Raw genomic sequence first — 17,906 nt, forward strand, 5'->3', positions numbered from 1 at the left:
TATAAAAATAAAAATACCTGAATAAGGACAAGAAGTCTTTTTTTTAAAAAAAATCTTTAATTCAAGTTATTAGAATATTTATTTGAATTGTAATTAGTTTCTATGCTACGAATCATGTTGTTGGTAAGAAAATGACATGTCCTAATCAAAACAAAATAAATAAATAAATATAAATAAGATTGGACAATTTTTACCAAACGAATATATCTTTTTCTTAAATTTTAATCATTACCTTCCTTGCATATTTTTATTTTAATTTCATAAAAATAAATAAAAATAAGATTCGCGAAGTGCCGTGGAGCATCGCTTGCCTTTTCCTGTGTTTTGTACCATAGCTTATAAATTTTCTTTCTCGACATCACCAGCACCGTAGCGGAGCACGACATCAAGCCAGTTAGGTTAATCACAGATCTAGGTTTTTTTTACTCGATCTTTTTATTTATTTATTTATTTATTCATTTATGGTAACAAATAATTAATTCAAAATTTGAAATCTGGAAAGGGTTTCTTAGCTTGGCATGTGGGGTTCAGGTGCATAATTATGTGAGAATGAGACAGACAGCATTTCAAAATTTTCAGGGTCGCATTTGATTCAGTAAAGTTGAAATCCCTAACTTTATGATGCGGCTGTGGCAGTTTGGTCATTTCATCTACTTGCCCTTTTCTTGTAAAATTCTCAATTTTGGTTTATGAAAAACAAAATACAAAAACAGAGAGAATAAGCTGGCTTGCCGCTTTATTAACTTTTTCTAAAGCCAGCCAGCCAGCCAGCCATTTTATCTTTGTTTATATATAACCACTTGCAACAGAAAAAGAAAAGAAAAAAGAAAAGAAAAGAAAGAAAAAGGGCGCAGCTGTGCTAAGCCCATCATATCATAATACCCAAGAAAGCAAAAGCAAAGACACACGCAGAGAGAAAGAGAGAGAGAGAGAGAGAGAGAGAGAGAGGGATTCAAGAGAGAAGAAGGGTTTTTCTTTCTGGGAAGCTTGAATTAATTAGTTGATGCAGAAAATGGAGCAGCAGCCTCAGCAACAGAACCAGTTAACGGTGCAAAACTCAGGCAGCCTTAGCTTTAGCAGCCAAATGTCTAAAGAAGATGAAGAGATGTCAAGGTCTGCTCTCTCTACTTTTAGAGCCAAAGAAGAAGAGATCGAAAAGAAGAAGATGGAGGTCAGGGAGAAGGTTCAAGCTCAGTTGGGCCGTGTTGAGGAGGAGACCAAGCGCTTAGCCATGATTCGTGAGGTACTGCGCGCTTCAATTAATTTGTATATTGCTGCAATTCTCTTGATTTTATTTTTTTAATCTCAAGTTTTGTTGTGACTAATTAAATGATATTTCTCACTGATCTAAACCAGCCAAAAACATTGACATGAATTTCTTAGAAACACCTAGGGTTTTGATGCCAAAAGAACTTTTTTTAACTTCAAAAAGTACAGATGCAATTACTAATTTTGGTTTTTTTTTCCCCATAAATTTACTGCAAGGACTGATGAGATTAACTTTGCCTGATTAATGTTTTTCAAGTCAACGACATGAAGCAGACTGTGAGACTTAAAAGCTCAAAAACCTCTACTATTAGTGCTAATTTATTTTATGGATGTAATTGGGTTTTTGCTTTATAAACTGTCCGTCCTTGACATGAAAGATTTGAATGTTTATCTGGTAAAGCTTCCAGGCTTCAATTAATTTATAAATCTACCTGCAGGAGCTTGAAGCGCTTGCAGATCCCATGAGGAAGGAAGTTGCTGTTGTCCGCAAGAAGATTGATACAGTGAACAAAGAATTGAAGCCACTAGGACATACTGTGCAGAAGAAGGTAAAATTTCATATGTATAAAAATTAATTCAATCATCTGGATTTATTTATATGTGTGATATCACCCCGAATGGCACAGGACAATCCATATAACCTACCCTAACTAGTTAGTTTGCAATTGAGGCTTGGTTGTTCTTGTTGTGTGTGCTGCTCGCTCATGGAGAGGACCATTGAATTGGGATTTATGTTTTGCCGCAGGAGAAAGAATACAAGGATGCCCTTGAGGCCTTCAATGACAAGAACAAGGAGAAAGTACAACTCATAACCAAATTAATGGAGGTGAGTTTCATATTTGGTTCTATTTATACGAGTTCATGAAACTAAAGTAGAAATAATGGAAATTGAAAGCATGTATATGTTCTTCTTTTTTTCTAATTTAAATTCCTTGTTATGTCTTTGAGTTTGAACAGCTCGTGAGTGAAAGCGAGAGGTTGAGGCTGAAAAAGCTGGAGGAGCTGAGTAAGAACATTGACTCCATGCACTGATTATAGAGCAGCAGCCTTAGTGGTGATAACTGATTAGGTTTGTGTGATGTATTTAAGGTAACTTTTTATAATTATATATTGGTGTTCTTTCTGGCTTGGTGAATTCTACTTTGTTTGTTTTAATTAGAAAATATTTGATGAAGTATTAGCTGATTTAGGAGAGGAAATACCTTATAAGCAGGTTTGTAACTAAATGTATCTTGCCTCTGCATTTTGCTTTCTTCCTTTCTTTTTCCTTGTATGTTCAACCTTGTAATGCTGTGTCTTTTAGTTCTACTTTGAGTTTGTTCTGAAGATCAGATGCCAAGACCGTCGTTTTACTATTTTCTACCCCCATGATATGTTAAATAGAAGTTCAACAAGTGTTTTTTTCTTCTTTTTTTGCCCCCTCGTAAGAAATAAATGGAAGTAAACTTATGGTGATCATGAGGCCACTGGAATACGGTGAGAGGGTTTCACTTTTGAAGTTGTTCCGTGACATGGAGCCATAAACATTGCTGTTACTTGCTGAGGCCTGTCAAGAGCGCAAGCTACCTCTGTGGTTTGCCTCAGATGGTGCTAATGGCTGGCAGGATCGCAATTTAATCGAATTCTATTCGTCCCATATTCTCAATTAATTCCCGGAAAAATTGTGTTTGATCATTTGCTCAAATTCCGTTGGTCTCTAGCGTAGCTGGAACCATAGAGATTGGACTCTGCCTTCCTAAATAACAGTAAGCCAAGCAAATTTGATGGACAGATTGGTTGCCTTGAAAATCAGGACAGCTGTGTGTTTTATACATGACAATTATACGTCCAGGAATATATGCAAGCCAAGCAGATTCGTACAGTGCAGTGCTATGCTATTTTTTTCGTGGGAACTGCAAAGGAAAAATAGATGGTTCCCGAGAAAGGCGTCTTTTATAGTTTTATTATACACCGACTCCAAATATGGTAGAAAAGGTACACGAAAGTAAGAGTGTTGATACAAGGATGCTTTATTCAATATTTAGACTCTTATTATTAAAAGAAACTAAAAGAGATATACAACATTTATTGTAGCCGTTTTTGATGCAGCACAATATTCACATGCATTATGGATCTATAATTATTTTTTTTGTTGATTAAGATTTTTTTTTCAATGCGGTCCTTTTAATGCTTGGTCTAAGATCGAACCTTATGGTTTGTATTGGCTAGCTTTGCTTGAGATTCTCAAAATGAAGGCAAAAAAATTGGTGCTAAAAAAAAACAAATTTGATTTCATTGATTTTAGACAATTAAAACTTCAGGAATAAAATTAAAACTTTTTAATCTAGGAACTAATCTGAACAAAAAAAAAAAAAAAGATGTTGGGAAAAGTTGCTTCCACATGTGTAAGGTCTGCATACTTGTGTAATGTGTGTGGTGGCTTCAATGTTTAATTCCACTCGGCCAAGGTGGCTCGAATCGTCTTGTATGTGCGTGGTGGTTTTCAACGTTCAATTCCACTCATGGTGTCTTGAATCATCTTGTTGTGGCTTGCCTCCATGTGGCAATGTGTGTTGATGGTTGTTGTCTGATTCTGCTCTAGCAAATCATTCTTATTTTTTTTCTATCTTATCACCTCAAATTTCACGTCTATACTTTTTAAAAGATCAAAGTGAGCTGTTAATTTTTTAGTTTTTGTTAAATTTTTATTCATGTTAAATTTAATTATTATTATTTTAATTGTTATTTTTATTATTTTTTTTAATTTTATCTTTTAATACATGGCTTATTGATAATTAAGTATAACATTCTTATTTTTCTTAATTAAGTAATGCACAAATTCATTCCTAAATTTAAAAAATCATCATTTTTTTAAATAATAATAATTCATTATCAGTTAAAATGGTTGATCGGTTCACATTGACACAACCAATTAATTAATCGAATACTACTAAATTTCACCGGCATCTTTAACGGTAAAATAAACAGTCTTCTGGTTTGATTGATCAAATTAGATAGTAACCAATTTCATTATTTCTCCTATCAATTAGTTAGCCAGATCATTTAGTGATCTTAAGTGGTCAATTAATTTGTGTAATACTTCAAATATAAGTTTTTTTAAACTAATTATATCTTTACAACAAATATATATCAATCAACACAAAACTTATCCATTTATTTTGGACCAATACTCTAACTTAAATGAGACTTGACTCATTAATTCACTTATCCTTATATCATCTTTTATTTTTCATTGATTTCATGTTGATGACAAATGCAAGTAACATATACTAATAAATGATATACAATGAACTACCTAAAAAGTGTGTGTGTGTGTGTTTTATACCATTACTAAACATTTGAAACTTAGATATTTTAGTTACATAACATAGAATAATAATAAGAGTTTACAATACAAGAGCTTACCTATAAAAAATCAAGAACAATTCCCACCTATCAACTACAACAAAAGAATAATGACTAAATTCAGTCATGGCAATCCAATGAAAAACTTGAAATAAATATCAACATTTTATTATATAAATCTATATTATTACAAAATACTTTATAGCTCCTTATGAACTGCATGACTACAACCTTCCTTTAACTTTAATCTCATTTTTATTTATTAAATAAAAATCATATAAGACCTTAAATGGTTGATCACTCCGACATTCTTATTTGGAAGCCACTATATCAATTAATCCTTATTAGATATCAATAAATTAAGCTAACTCTTATGGTTGTTAATCATTCTGACAAAGCCATTCAACCCGGTAATCTTGAATAGATATCAATCAATCCAGCTAACTCTCATGGTTACCAATCAAGTTAGCATTCCTATTCGGAAGCCATTTAATTCAGTAATCTCAAATGGATACTTGATTAATTTGGTTAACCTTCACAATTGCCAATCATAGTACTTATTTCACTCTTTTCAACTATCTCATCAACTTTCACTATTTATGTCACGTCACGTACACCAACATGAATGAAGCAAAACTAAATGAGAACCTATTAAATTGAGTTGCCTACAAGGAACAAAATACCTAACCTGAAATTTGATTTTGTCAAATTGCTCCTCTTTATTGTCCCACTCCAAAGTTCTCTTCTATATTAACAGGGTATCCAATCAATTATTATCTTATCCATCCAAACATAATTCATTCATATCACATGTATCCATATAAAAATTCAATTCATTTATTCATCCTTACTATAATCATTCATTTCAAGTTTTTTATATTAATTCATTGTAAATACACAATTTAACCTTTAACCAAATATCTATTAAAGGAATTCAATTCATAAGTTAAATGGAAATTCAACATATTATGAAACAACAATTCAATTCATCTAAAACTTATATTCATATATAATTATACACGTACAATAGAATTTCTTGTATAACATAATTTCAAAACTCCCAATCCATCCCTATTATGACGGGCTCTTAGGGCGTCATTGGGTTGTCATAATTTCTTCATGGTTTTACTTCTCTTGTACCCTTTTATAGTCCTAATAAGTCAATTTCATGAGAGTTTATATTATCCCTAGGTTTTCCAATATAAACCCTAGCTTAAATATCACAATTCCCAACTAGAACTAATTGAATAGTAATTAACTTGTTTAAATGTAATTAGGGCACCATACCAAAAATTATTTAAGAATTGAATGCCAACCAAATGAATTTTCTTCCTTCTTTCCTTTCCCTCGAATCAATGTGACTCTTTCTTTAACATCACACACTCTCTTTCCAAAACTCTTTTATAAGTCTTTGGTTTTGTGTGTTTACCCTTCCAATCTCCTTTATCATTTTTAATCATAAAATCACATATTTTGTTATAAAGAAGTTTATAAGGAAATAAGAGAATAAAGAACATTTTTTTCATTTTTGGTTGTCAACCTCCCTTTACAAAGGGAAAGCCAAATTCTTTTCTTTTAATTCCCATTATACCCTTCTCTCATGCCTCTTAATTGATTCCAAATAATTCCTTTGGTTTTTCTGTAAAACAAAGTACAAACCCTAGTTAAAATTACCAATATTCGACCTCTTAGTGAGTGATTCTCTTCCAAATTATATTATTTATTTGATTATCTTGTTTTATTTTCTGTCATAATTTTTCACTTCTAAAAATCATTTCATTGATTTCATAACGTTGGATCCTTTATCTCACTGTCCTTCCAATATACATCTAAACATATTTATACTATGGTTTATATCATTTCCATGAATTCATTTCATTTTAGAATTTCATATAGTTTTGAATTACTCAGGGTTTGCAATGGGCTAGATAATATATTTTTTTATTTTTTTCTATGGTGTAATCACGTTATCATAATTGAATTTCTAGGTTTTTCGAGTTGATCCGAGTTTACTCAGGTTTTTTTTTAATATTTAATCTATTTCATTCTCCACTATTGAGTTGGTCGAGGATTGAGTTTCATAATTTTTTTTATTTTTTTTTATATGGTAATCATTATCTTATGACTTGGATCACGAATCTAGAAGGTTTGTCCTGGTTGACTTGGGTTTTTTTCAGCCTTTTTGTAAATTGATTTGTTTTCTCAATTCCATTATTTTACATTATGTTGATTAATAATTGAGATTTATAATTTCTTTTTATTCCCTTTATATGGAGTTATCTTACTCTCAAGACTCGAGTTACGAGTATAACAAATTAGCTTGGGTCATCTCAAGTATTTTTTTTAGTTTTGTCCTCTAACATTGAGTTGGTTAGTAATTAAGTTTCATGATTTCTTTCAATTTGCTTTCTGTAGGGGTTATCCTATTCTTTTGACTCGTGTAGCGGGTTTGGCCGATTTATCTGACTCGAGCCTTTTTTATTCTTTTTTTAGATTGATTTTTTTTTTAAATATCTTCCTTTAATATTGAGTTATTTTGGGAATTAGGCTTCACTATTATTATTATTATTTTTTATAGGTTTATCAGTGTATCATAACTCAAGTTACGGATTTTGCAAGTTCTTTATGGTTGATTCAAGTCAATCTGATTTGTCATCGTATCAATATTCATAAAAAAAAATGATATCATCCAATATATTACTATCTCATTATTTAAAAAAAATGTATTGTTCAATATATGTAAAATTTTGAATTCATAATTAAGTTGTTTTATTTACTTAAATTGTTTTTTTATATACTAAAAAGCAGGTTAACAACACATTATATATATAATTGATCTAACCGTGGCGTGGTATATACCACTGACCTAGTAAAGATGTACACACCCTAATGGAGAATTAAACACTATCATTAGAATTTACTTTTGTATTTGCACTTTTATTCTTAGTTTTTTTATTTGAACTTTTTTTCATTACACTAGTTATTTTTTTCAAGAATTTTAAGAAGCAAAAAAAAAATCTTAAGAAAGAAAAACAATTATATAAAATAAAATAAAATTTGCAAAAACCATAACACCAAAAATCAGAAGTTTCTTAAAAAAATAAAATGAAAAATTGTGCCTAAGAAAAATTGCCCTTCAATAACCATCAAATATGTTTTATTAACACATACGTCACCTTATTCATCATTAAATATTATTAGATAATTTTTAATTTACATGATCATTATATTATTAGCTAATCAATTGGTGATAATGATTTTTTTATTTTAGAAAAAATTATTAAATTTTAAAAAATAAGTAATGAAGTAGCTAGTATATAAATAAAAGAAAGAAATTAACCAGCGTAAATAAAGAAATTTTTTAAAAAAAAACCCTCAGAATACGTATAACTTACAAAAAGCATGGTGTTTATATATATATATATATATATATATATATATATATAATTTATTTTTTTATAAAATTGGGGCCCGAAAGTTTTTTACAAAAAAAAAAATAGAATACTGGTACCTAACACCTAAATATTAAGCATCAATTATTCAAATAAAAACTATAAAAACAGAGACTTTTAAGTGTCATGAGGCCCCGTGCCTAGCGTGCGTGTGTTAAGCAAAAAGAATACGTGCTCATACATGTACATGACACCAAACAAGCTAACGTCTCACCGCAGTTTTCTTGCGTTGGATCGGTGAGGCCGGGTATTTGCATCCCAGTTCATGTTGGGTGTTGGTTTATATATAATTGAAAATAAATCAAATTAAGTTAATCTAATATTAATTCATTTAAGGAACATCTCAGCTTGAAAATTAATGTTTCCATTAGATCCTGGTCAAATTAAGCAACTAATTCCTCAGACAGTTCCTCCACCAATAAGCCAACTATACCAAGTTCAATCTCCAGCGCTGTCTCTTCTACTTGCTCTCGATTTCCTTTCCACCCATCGAGCTCCCTTCTAAAATCTTGTCCTACCATCATATCAATGGTGTTGGACTCTACCTCTTTCCATGACTCTAACCTCTTACAGATCCTTTTTGCCATTGATTCTCTGTAGAAAAAGTTTCCTCCCCCTTCCTCGACAATGAGGTCCGAGATCAATCTCTTCATGTCTCTTTGTATTTTTCTTGGAAGATAAAAGCTTGATTTACTACGTATTTCTTCTAGGATAAAAGTTTCGATGTTCTTTTCCCTATCTGACGAAATTAACTCATCATCTTCACTGCGTTGCTCTTCTTCCTCAAGGTCACTCACTTCTTCTTCTTCCTCTTCTTCTTGCTCTGCCATTCTTCTCTCCAGTTCAACCGGATCCAAATCTGCCAGTTTCTCAAATCTACGCAGCTTCTGCAATAGCTGTTTCTTTGCTCCTTCAAATGTCAGAAAACAACAGAAATCAATACAGCATACATGTATAGATACAAGGAAAATGGGCATTAAATGCATATGCAAATGAATAGTTTTGCAACTTGGGAAGGAACCAAATATACATGTTCAGTGCTGAAACAAACTACCGAGTACTAATTAATATTATCATCTAACATTTTGGACAGAAACAAAGACTCCAATCTCATCAAATTCATTTATCCTGAATCATGTACGTATAGCAGAATTCAGCTCCCAGTTGAAAAGAAGTATAAAGACCAGAAGCCAAATTGAACAGTTTTGGATCTTTATTTTTCAGTCTTTTCAATCTACAATGGGTTGGGTTAATAGCTATGAAATGGTTGGTATTCGGTGGATGGAGGGTTCCACCACATTTAAGCTACTGTCAAGTGAAAAGATCGGAATATATATATATATATAACGAGAGACAGGCCCGGATCAGATAACAAACACCTGGAAAAGACAAAGGTTTCGCCACTAAAGAAAGGCCAACTTATTAATACAAATGTGATCATGAATCATGTCACCTTCCTTCACCAAGATGCAGGTCACTAGGAAATTTACTGTCAACTTTCTTCCACTGTCATTATTACTAATTATTTAGTGCTAGGCTGCTAGTCTCAATTCCAAGGAAATCCAACCTATCCTGCTCACTCAGATAGGTTTAAACATTTGCAAACAAAGCATGTCGCATCTTAAAACAGTAATACTAACAGATTAATGTGTTATCAGAATACGATCAATCGAGCTAATCATAACTAAAATGGGTTCCACCAGTTTTTAAAGGAGTTCCAGAATGATGCTTGTGGGCCACTTCTGACAACACTGGATTGGATGTAGGGGCTCGGTATCATATTCTTTACAATAAAAAAGATACGGGCACATTAATTGATGTGCACACAACACCTCAAACTGATTTCAATCAACAAAATACGTCTAAAAATGTGATTGGCAAGCAATCTATCCAATGGAACCCACCACAGATCATGATCATCGTCATTGCAACAGAAGCTGGTTAGCAGTACGTGCCTCATTAAAGTAGTTGTAATGGTAAAAGATCAAAAAATAAAATAAAATAAAATAAAATAAAAAAGGCAGTTCGTTAATAATAATTATTGAGGAACAACATACTCTGTACAATTGCGTAGCTGCATTCCAGATCAAAACCGTCGTCCTCGTTGTGATCGTCATTCCCATCGTCATCATCTTCAAAGGGCGGGTCCAAAACAGAAACAGGACTGCATTGTTCCTTATCTTCTTCTTCTTCTTTTTCCTCCTCATCTTGTTCTTTTAATTTCTTTAAGCTTTCTACATCCCCTTTACTGTCTTTGCCCTGATTAAATCACATCACATCACATTGATTAATACTTAGTTAATATAATTGTGACTTGATATACTCCATATGTTAGGTGTGTCGTGTGGGTGTGTGTGTGTGTGTGTGTTGTGTGTAATTGGTGGGTTTGTTTTGACTTTCCTTCTCAAATAAATACAGACAGCCAAATGTGCGTACAGAAATGGGGATCTAACACAGAAAACAAAATAGGGATTTGTCCTTTCTTGCAAAAATTATTTTCTAGGTAGGCAGGCAGAGTCCATTAAGAAAAAAATTATTTCTCGAGTCATGATGAAAGTAGTCCGGGTGCTTCATTTTGAATATTAAAAGGACATCGATACCCCTAGTCTCGGTATGATTCTTGCGAAGTAGTCCAGTAGAGTTGAAAGGCTACACTTGTCATTAACACATTCCGACCAGAATTTGCATAAAACAGACCTTATTGCCGACAATTCAAAACACGCTCAAACTCAGAGTCTCGGACAGATTCGCGAGTTGAATCGTCAGCCAGTGTAATTAATAATAAACCGAAAAAGAAAAATGAAACAAAATTACACAAACCTCAAATATGTGGCGACTAGGCGAAGTGACCGGAGACGAGAAGTCTGGGGTGCGGCAACCGGTGGAAGGGCTTCTTTGAAGCACAAAATGAAAAGGGCTGTCACAGAAACATTGCTTATCATTAGAAGCAAACTCACCATGATCTATGATGTCTTTGTTAACAAAATGATCGATGTTTTGATCCTCCTCGGACTGGCTAGTACTGCTTGAGGTATCAAAATCCAAATCCAAGGATTTCTCTGACCAAACCTCACTGCTAGGCCTACCGATATGACTGCTACAACAAGAATTAAAGCCCATCTCACAACCACATTTCTCATTTATACTAGTATCAACCATTATAATCTCCTGCCCCTGCTCCTGCTTGCGGTGATCTCTCTCATTGGATAAATTTCCCCGCCCAACTGAGGAATTCCACCTTAGAATCTCCTTCACTGAAACTTTGCCCCCATGATTACCAGTACGGATTTCATGATTTCTGGTTTTGTTACGATGAGTTAGTTTCTTTAATAAAGTCCCAAACAAACCAAACCCATTGTTTTGTGACTTGGTTTTGGGAGACGAAGATTGTTTTTGCACCCTAACGGCAGCTTCAAGAAGAAGCGCGGCCGTTCTTGCAGGGATGTGTAGGAAGATAGCATTAGGGCTTTTGCAAGGGCTTTTGGGAGGAGAGCACTGGAAGAGTGGGGATTTTCTCGGGTCTGGAGAGTTTTGAAAAGAGAAAAGGCAAACATTTTTGCAAAAATGTTTTTGAGAGATGGGTTTTCGCTTCTTGACTTGTACCAAGTTTGTTTTCGGGATACTGGGTCTTTTGAGCTGACAACGCCTGTCAGCAATGTAGTTCTTTAGCTGGAATGGCTCTTGATCATCTTGCAAGAGTTCGTGTAATTGCTTTTGAGCCATGAATATTAGGCCCCTTTCTTTTCTTTTCTTTTTTCTTTTCAGGTGGATATGAAATTCAGCACCATGAAAGACGAGCTGATGAGAATTCAACTTTTGAACTAGTGAAAATGAAATGAAATGCAAAAGAAGGAAAGATTGAAGGCGGATTTATTAGATAGCCATAAATATAGCAGAGAGAGAGAGAGAGAGAGAGGAGAGGATGAGGAGAGTTCCTGATTCAAATCTGGGGTTTTAGCATAACCGAGGCAAGGTGTACCGTAACAAATACTTAAAAATAAAAGGCACTAGCAAGGAATGGCTGCAGATTGGTGGTGGTATTTTTGTGTTTTATTTTTTACTTCACGTAAAATGAGGAGTAAATTATTTCTCAGTCCCTCGCTTTTGATTTTCATTACAACATAATCCTTGATGCTTGGAAATTTATTACCTAGGCCCTGTTTGGCATTACAATCCAGCAGCGCTTTTGAAAAAAAAAAAATTTAGCTTCAAGCTATTTTTTGATATTTTTGGATTTTTTTTATGTATTGATATCAAAAATAAATTTTAAAAAATTAAAAATATATATTATTTTGATACATTTTTAAATATAAAATAATTTAAAAAATAATTTTTACTATATTACCAAATAAGGTACTAGTACACGACTATTGACTTGTTAAAACTATTTAATTTTAATTTTTTAATTTTTTATTCTTTTAAATTCTAAATATATTATATTCTCTATCTAAATTATAGATAGAAACAAAATAGATAGCTGCCAATCAAAATAAAGTTAGAGAGTAATTGAAAGTATAATAACAGTTATTTTTTAAAGTGTTTTTTATTTGAAAATATATTAAAGTAATTTTTTTAATTTTTAAAAATTATTTTTAATATAAGTATATTAAAATAATCTAAAAAATTAAAAAATTAAGCAAAAAATAATTGAATTGCTAGGAAATGGGGTTTTAACTGCGTGCCTTACAGATCAAGTTGTAGATATTTTCAAACATGAGGAGTAGGTTATAATTATGTTAAAGACAGGAGGACTAAAGAATAGTATAGTCTTCAATGGACAACACTACAGTATCAGCACGGTGATGGTGGCATGTAAAAGAGTGTGCATATGTTGTCTTTTTGTTTGTTTCTTTAATAATTTACTGCCAATTGGGATGATGCTGACTCACAGGACATGATCGGTGAAACACTCTGCTTTTGGCTGTAACAACTACAGCACTTTTATCGTACCTTACATTATCTGCTATTTATTTATTATTTAAAAAAAACACACGAAAACCTTTCGCTCTTTGAGCTGCTCCCCTGTATAAATAAATGAACAGTACCCACCTTGCCACGTGTACAATATCGCTTGGTTGTTCGTCCTCCTCTTAAGGTGCTGTTGCTTTTCATCACCGCATTAGGCACAGGTGTCATGAAATAAAAAGACCCACTACGGTACACCTGTCTGGGAAGTGATGCATTGCCAGCTGTCCCAGGCAAAACGAGAGAATGTCATTTTAGTACCTATTTCTAACTGCGTCCCATGGTAAAATATTTTGTGTTTGGGTATCAACTGCTTGTTAATATTTTCCGTCTAATATGCGTGCTATAAAAGAATCAAATTGCGAAATATTTAAAGACAAATATGTTGATCCAATCTTACCTCCGTCTAATTTCATGGCTATGTTTTTAAACTAGTCATTGTGGCTCCATGGTATTTTTATTACAATGTTTAGGATATTGTAGAGATCTTCATAAAAATTAAAAATTTTAGTTTATTTTTGCATGCAACTTTATAAGCAACTTGAAATGTTGCATTGTGTTAATTTGATATTAAAATTATTACAAAGAAAATTACTAATTAATAGAATACCATTTTTTTCTATGAACTCTCACTTTTGAACAGATAAAAAAGGTTTAAGGAGATAATTCATCATCTCTAATTTTAGTTAAATATTAAGTTAAGGTGTATATAAATTTAATGAATCGTCAAATCCATAATCCCTGGACTAAACCAAGCATTGAGCTTAGACATATATGAGTCTGGCGAACAGTAAACCTATCATTTCTGGACTCAATTAAGCACTGAGTCTAGTTTTGTGTAGGTCTGACAGGTCGTGAGACACATCACCTTCAAGCTTAGTCAAGTGTCAAGCCTAGATTTATGTAGGCATGGTCAAAGATATTGCACTCTATTGAGTCAGTTATATTTTATCTTGTTAAGGCAAATATATTTGATTAATATGTAAAAAATTTTTCCTTTCAAGAAAGAGAGGATCTCAGGACCTACAAAATGAACCAATGTAACCTCCACTCACCAGGTTTGATTTTCTCTATTAGGAAAGCTCCACACACACACGTATGGTTTTTTTTTTTTAAAAAAAAATTGTTTTTTACATGATATAATATAGGTAATATAGATTTAATTATCAGAAAGTCTCTAAATTCAAATGAGAGGATTTTTTTCAGGTATTGAATACAATTCATCAGTCATTTTGCTAAAAAAAGATAAACCGAATTACTAGAACCATAAGATTCATAATTTTATTTCATGTCTCGCCTTGATCTTCAAGCCCATGTGATAAAATTAGATTTCATTACTAATGAATTTATAAAACTTTTAAAGACTAATAATTTTGAAACAAATAAATACATCATTTAAAAAAATAGATAGAAAACATATAAATCACTTTTCATAATTGTAAAAAAATATTGGTTAAGATCAAATATAATCATTAATTTCACAATTAAATGTACTAAGCTTGTAAATGATGAATTAATTTAGAAAAAATGACATGTTGGAATGTAAACTCAAAAGGCACGTACCAATATATGTTTAAAATTTTCTAAACAAATAGATAGCTCTAGTTTTTAAGTCTTTATGTTATGAAAGCCTGCTTGATTATTATCCTTAACATGTACAAATCTTGTTCAAACTTAAAAAAAATATTTAATTGATACTCACAAAAAATGAATAAAAGATGACTTATCTGGTACTAACAACATAAGACAATTTTATAGGCACAAAACATTATTGATAATGGGATATAAGTTTGGATTTTAAATTAAATTTTCCCTGAATATCAAATAAGAAAGCACTAGAAGACATCAATTAAAACAAAAACTTAAAAAGGTTAGTGTTTTATTGTGGAGATATTTATACTTTATTATAAATTTGTATAGTGAAATGACAGTTTTGTTACCCACGATAAAACCCATAGAACGTGTTTTCTAAATGCAAAATAATCTTTTTTACTAAATTTATCTGTCCTGAAGGGAGACAAATCATCTTTTAATGTTTCATTTGCATAGTGTAATAGCTAAAATACTTTTACAAGTATAATTTGATTCATTATTAACAAGTGATATTTTTTTATTTTAATCTTTAAAAGTATAATAAAATGATTAAATTATCATTAGAAGCAACAAAACTATGACCTCAATCAATGAGTTTTTTTATCTTTTCATCATAGGTTTTTGTTATTATCAAATATGATAAGGACAATTTGATCTTTTAAAAATAAAAAAAAAGAAAAAAATTATTGATGTATATAACACACAAACAAACGAGTGGCAGGATTTCGTGCCTTTTGGATGACACATTCAGGCTCCTTTAAATGCTAAACACCACCTTTCATGGTGGTTTCGTGCGTGAGGTACTGAGATCTACATGGTGAAGGGTCATTTATCAGCAATGGGTTAGCATTGTGGTTTCAATGGACTTTTTTTTTTCTCTATTCTCTTTTGTTAAAATACAAAAGTGTCTTTTCATTTGTTTTTTATATCCAATTTCCTTTTTATTCTTTTTATTACTATTTTTTCTTCAATTTAGTTCATCATCTTCTGGTTTCATTTAGTTTTTATATTAAATTTAGTCATTATTTTTTTAATTGCTATTTTTTTATTGCTTTCCTAATGAATTTTTTTTTCAATTTTATCCCTTAGTATTTGATTTTAATTTATTTTTATCTCAAATTTGATTTTTATTTTTTTCTATTTGTTTTGTTTTAAATTCTTCTTTGGTTTTCTTTTTTTAGATTTTATTCCTTAAAATTTTATGATTTAGAATTTTACTTCATTGTTCTTTAGGGTTTCCTTCTTTAGCGTTAGTCTTAGGCTCATGACAAGGTCATATATTTTAAATATTAACATGAGTTGATTTTGGTCATTTCTTTTTAAATTTGATTTTTTCTAATCTCATCTTTTAATACATGATTTATTGAGAATTATACTTCATATTTTTTTTTCTCACTTTCATGTTATGTACACGAGGTTATCTCAATACTATGTCCATGTTTGCAATGCCATCGAGTTAGTCCATATTGACCTTAATTTTTTTTCTTTGCTTTTTTTAATCATTATTTTTTAGATTATTTGGTAGTTAAGTTTCGCTATTTTATTCAATTTTGCCTTTCAATATTAGATTATTTGATAATTGAGTTTTACTATTTTATTCAATTTGCTTTTAACATAGTTATTTTAGTATCATAACTAAATTATAGATTTGACATGGAAGCTCAAATGAGATTGAATCATGTTATCTCAATACTAAGTTTTTTTTTTGTTTCTTTTTAATATTGGTGGGATTTTCAATCAGACTTTATCTAAAATGATAATATTTAATGCAAAAAAAAATTCAAATTACACTGAAAATTAATGCTCATATGCGGTCTAATGTGCAGAAACTTTATATGCGAGGGACGCAATCGAGAATGGTATATATAGATTTGGGACTGAAATGAGATAGGGACGTGGCAATCTGAGGGTGCACAGCGCTAGGGCCGAAACGGAGAGAAAACGCGCGTGCCAATTAAGAAACAGAAACCGGATCTTGAGTCAGGATCTTTTGGTGCTCCTTCTCAGCCTTTGATCTTGATTACTGTACAGAGGGCATGCACATACGCGTGCGTGTAAGAGTCTCGTACGTTCTTTTCCTTTACACCTGACCGGTCCATTTCGCATATCAACTTTATTTTAAAATTTTAAAATCAACAATCTCACCCCCGCGTCCCCTTTTATTGTTATTTATTTATTTATCTCAGGCGGTATAATATACAATCTTTTCTTTACGCAGAGATGTTCATTCCCACAAAAAAAAAAAAAGGTGTTCTTGAGAAATACGATGCCATGGCCTACTGGAATTAATAAGAAATGAAGCAAAATTGGACAGACGAGTAAAACAAAGACAAGAACATTAAATTCATTAATGTATTTGTTTTCTATTGTTGTGTTTTGTATGGATAATCATTGTCTTATTTAAATTCGTTTTTATTAATGAATTGTATTTTTAAAATTAAATAAGAAGGTGAACTGAAGATAGTTCATTTCTACCTTTGAGTCTGGTAAAAATCATCCGATGTTTTTTTTTTTTTTTTTGCCCCTTTTTAGCCATTTGGCTTGGTTTATTTTCAAGATTGAATTCTACCATTTCCACTGTATTTTTAAACATTTTATTGGTGATCGAATAAAATAAGACAGAGCTTCGATCTTGACAAATACAATGCAGTGGAGTTCCTGTAGTAGTGGTACTGGTCTAGGCAGGTGTACGGTAGCCTATCATGTACCCATGTAGCCATGTTTGCAAGGCAAAATAAAAATATTAAATTTAATTAAGAGATTTCTAAAACCCTATTCAACTTCTTCGTTTTTGGAAGGAGACAGGATATGAATGAAGAGTAGAAGACAGTGACCGACAAATGCACCGTCATTCGGTCTATTGACGTGATTTGAAATTACGTTCAAAACAGTATTTTATAAAAATTATTTTTTAATTTAAAATTATTTTTTAATTATTTTTTAATTATTTTAATATGCTAATTTTTAAAATAATTTTTTAAAATAAAAAATTTATACTATTTTAATATATTTTTAAAGAAAAAATATTTTTAAAATATAACATTTATTATACTTTTAAACACCTTTCTATACAGCCAATTCAATACTTGATTACCCATGAGTGTTTCAGGAATAATTACTTTTTGGACTATCAACCATATATAGGCTCAAAAATACAATATTCTGTATAGTTTTTTTTTTTAAATTAGCATAGTAAAAAATAAAAAGAAAAAAATAACACAACCTAAAAAATATTTTAAAAAAAATAACATAATTTAGTGAGTCATATGCAATATAGAAATT

General features: G+C 31.3%; 2 protein-coding genes across 3 annotated transcripts; one reads left to right on the plus strand and one right to left on the minus strand.

Annotated features, from left to right (window-relative positions):
• Window positions 1–797: 797 nt before the first annotated feature.
• On the plus strand, window positions 798–2,633 carry LOC105121793 (ankyrin repeat domain-containing protein 30A-like). Of its 2 annotated transcripts, none has more exons than XM_011020590.1 (4): window positions 798–1,243; window positions 1,707–1,817; window positions 2,015–2,095; window positions 2,218–2,633. In XM_011020590.1, exons 1-4 carry the CDS (start codon window positions 1,004–1,006, stop codon window positions 2,299–2,301), a joined length of 516 nt encoding a protein of 171 aa, XP_011018892.1. In that variant the 5' UTR covers window positions 798–1,003; the 3' UTR covers window positions 2,302–2,633. The 2 variants fall into 2 exon arrangements, with proteins under 2 accessions (XP_011018892.1, XP_011018893.1); XM_011020591.1 differs by having other exon boundaries at window positions 800–1,243; window positions 2,227–2,629.
• A 5,730-nt stretch (window positions 2,634–8,363) lies between these two features.
• On the minus strand, window positions 8,364–12,062 carry LOC105121794 (uncharacterized). Its single transcript, XM_011020592.1, has 3 exons — window positions 10,887–12,062; window positions 10,124–10,325; window positions 8,364–8,976 (listed from the first exon to the last, which is right to left on the minus strand). Exons 1-3 carry the CDS (start codon window positions 11,787–11,789, stop codon window positions 8,450–8,452), a joined length of 1,632 nt encoding a protein of 543 aa, XP_011018894.1. The 5' UTR covers window positions 11,790–12,062; the 3' UTR covers window positions 8,364–8,449.
• Between the last annotated feature and the right edge of the window lie 5,844 nt (window positions 12,063–17,906).

The sequence above is a fragment of the Populus euphratica genome, unplaced genomic scaffold, assembly GCF_000495115.2.
Source record: "Populus euphratica unplaced genomic scaffold, PopEup_1.0 scaffold46.1, whole genome shotgun sequence".
NCBI lineage: Eukaryota > Viridiplantae > Streptophyta > Magnoliopsida > Malpighiales > Salicaceae > Populus > Populus euphratica.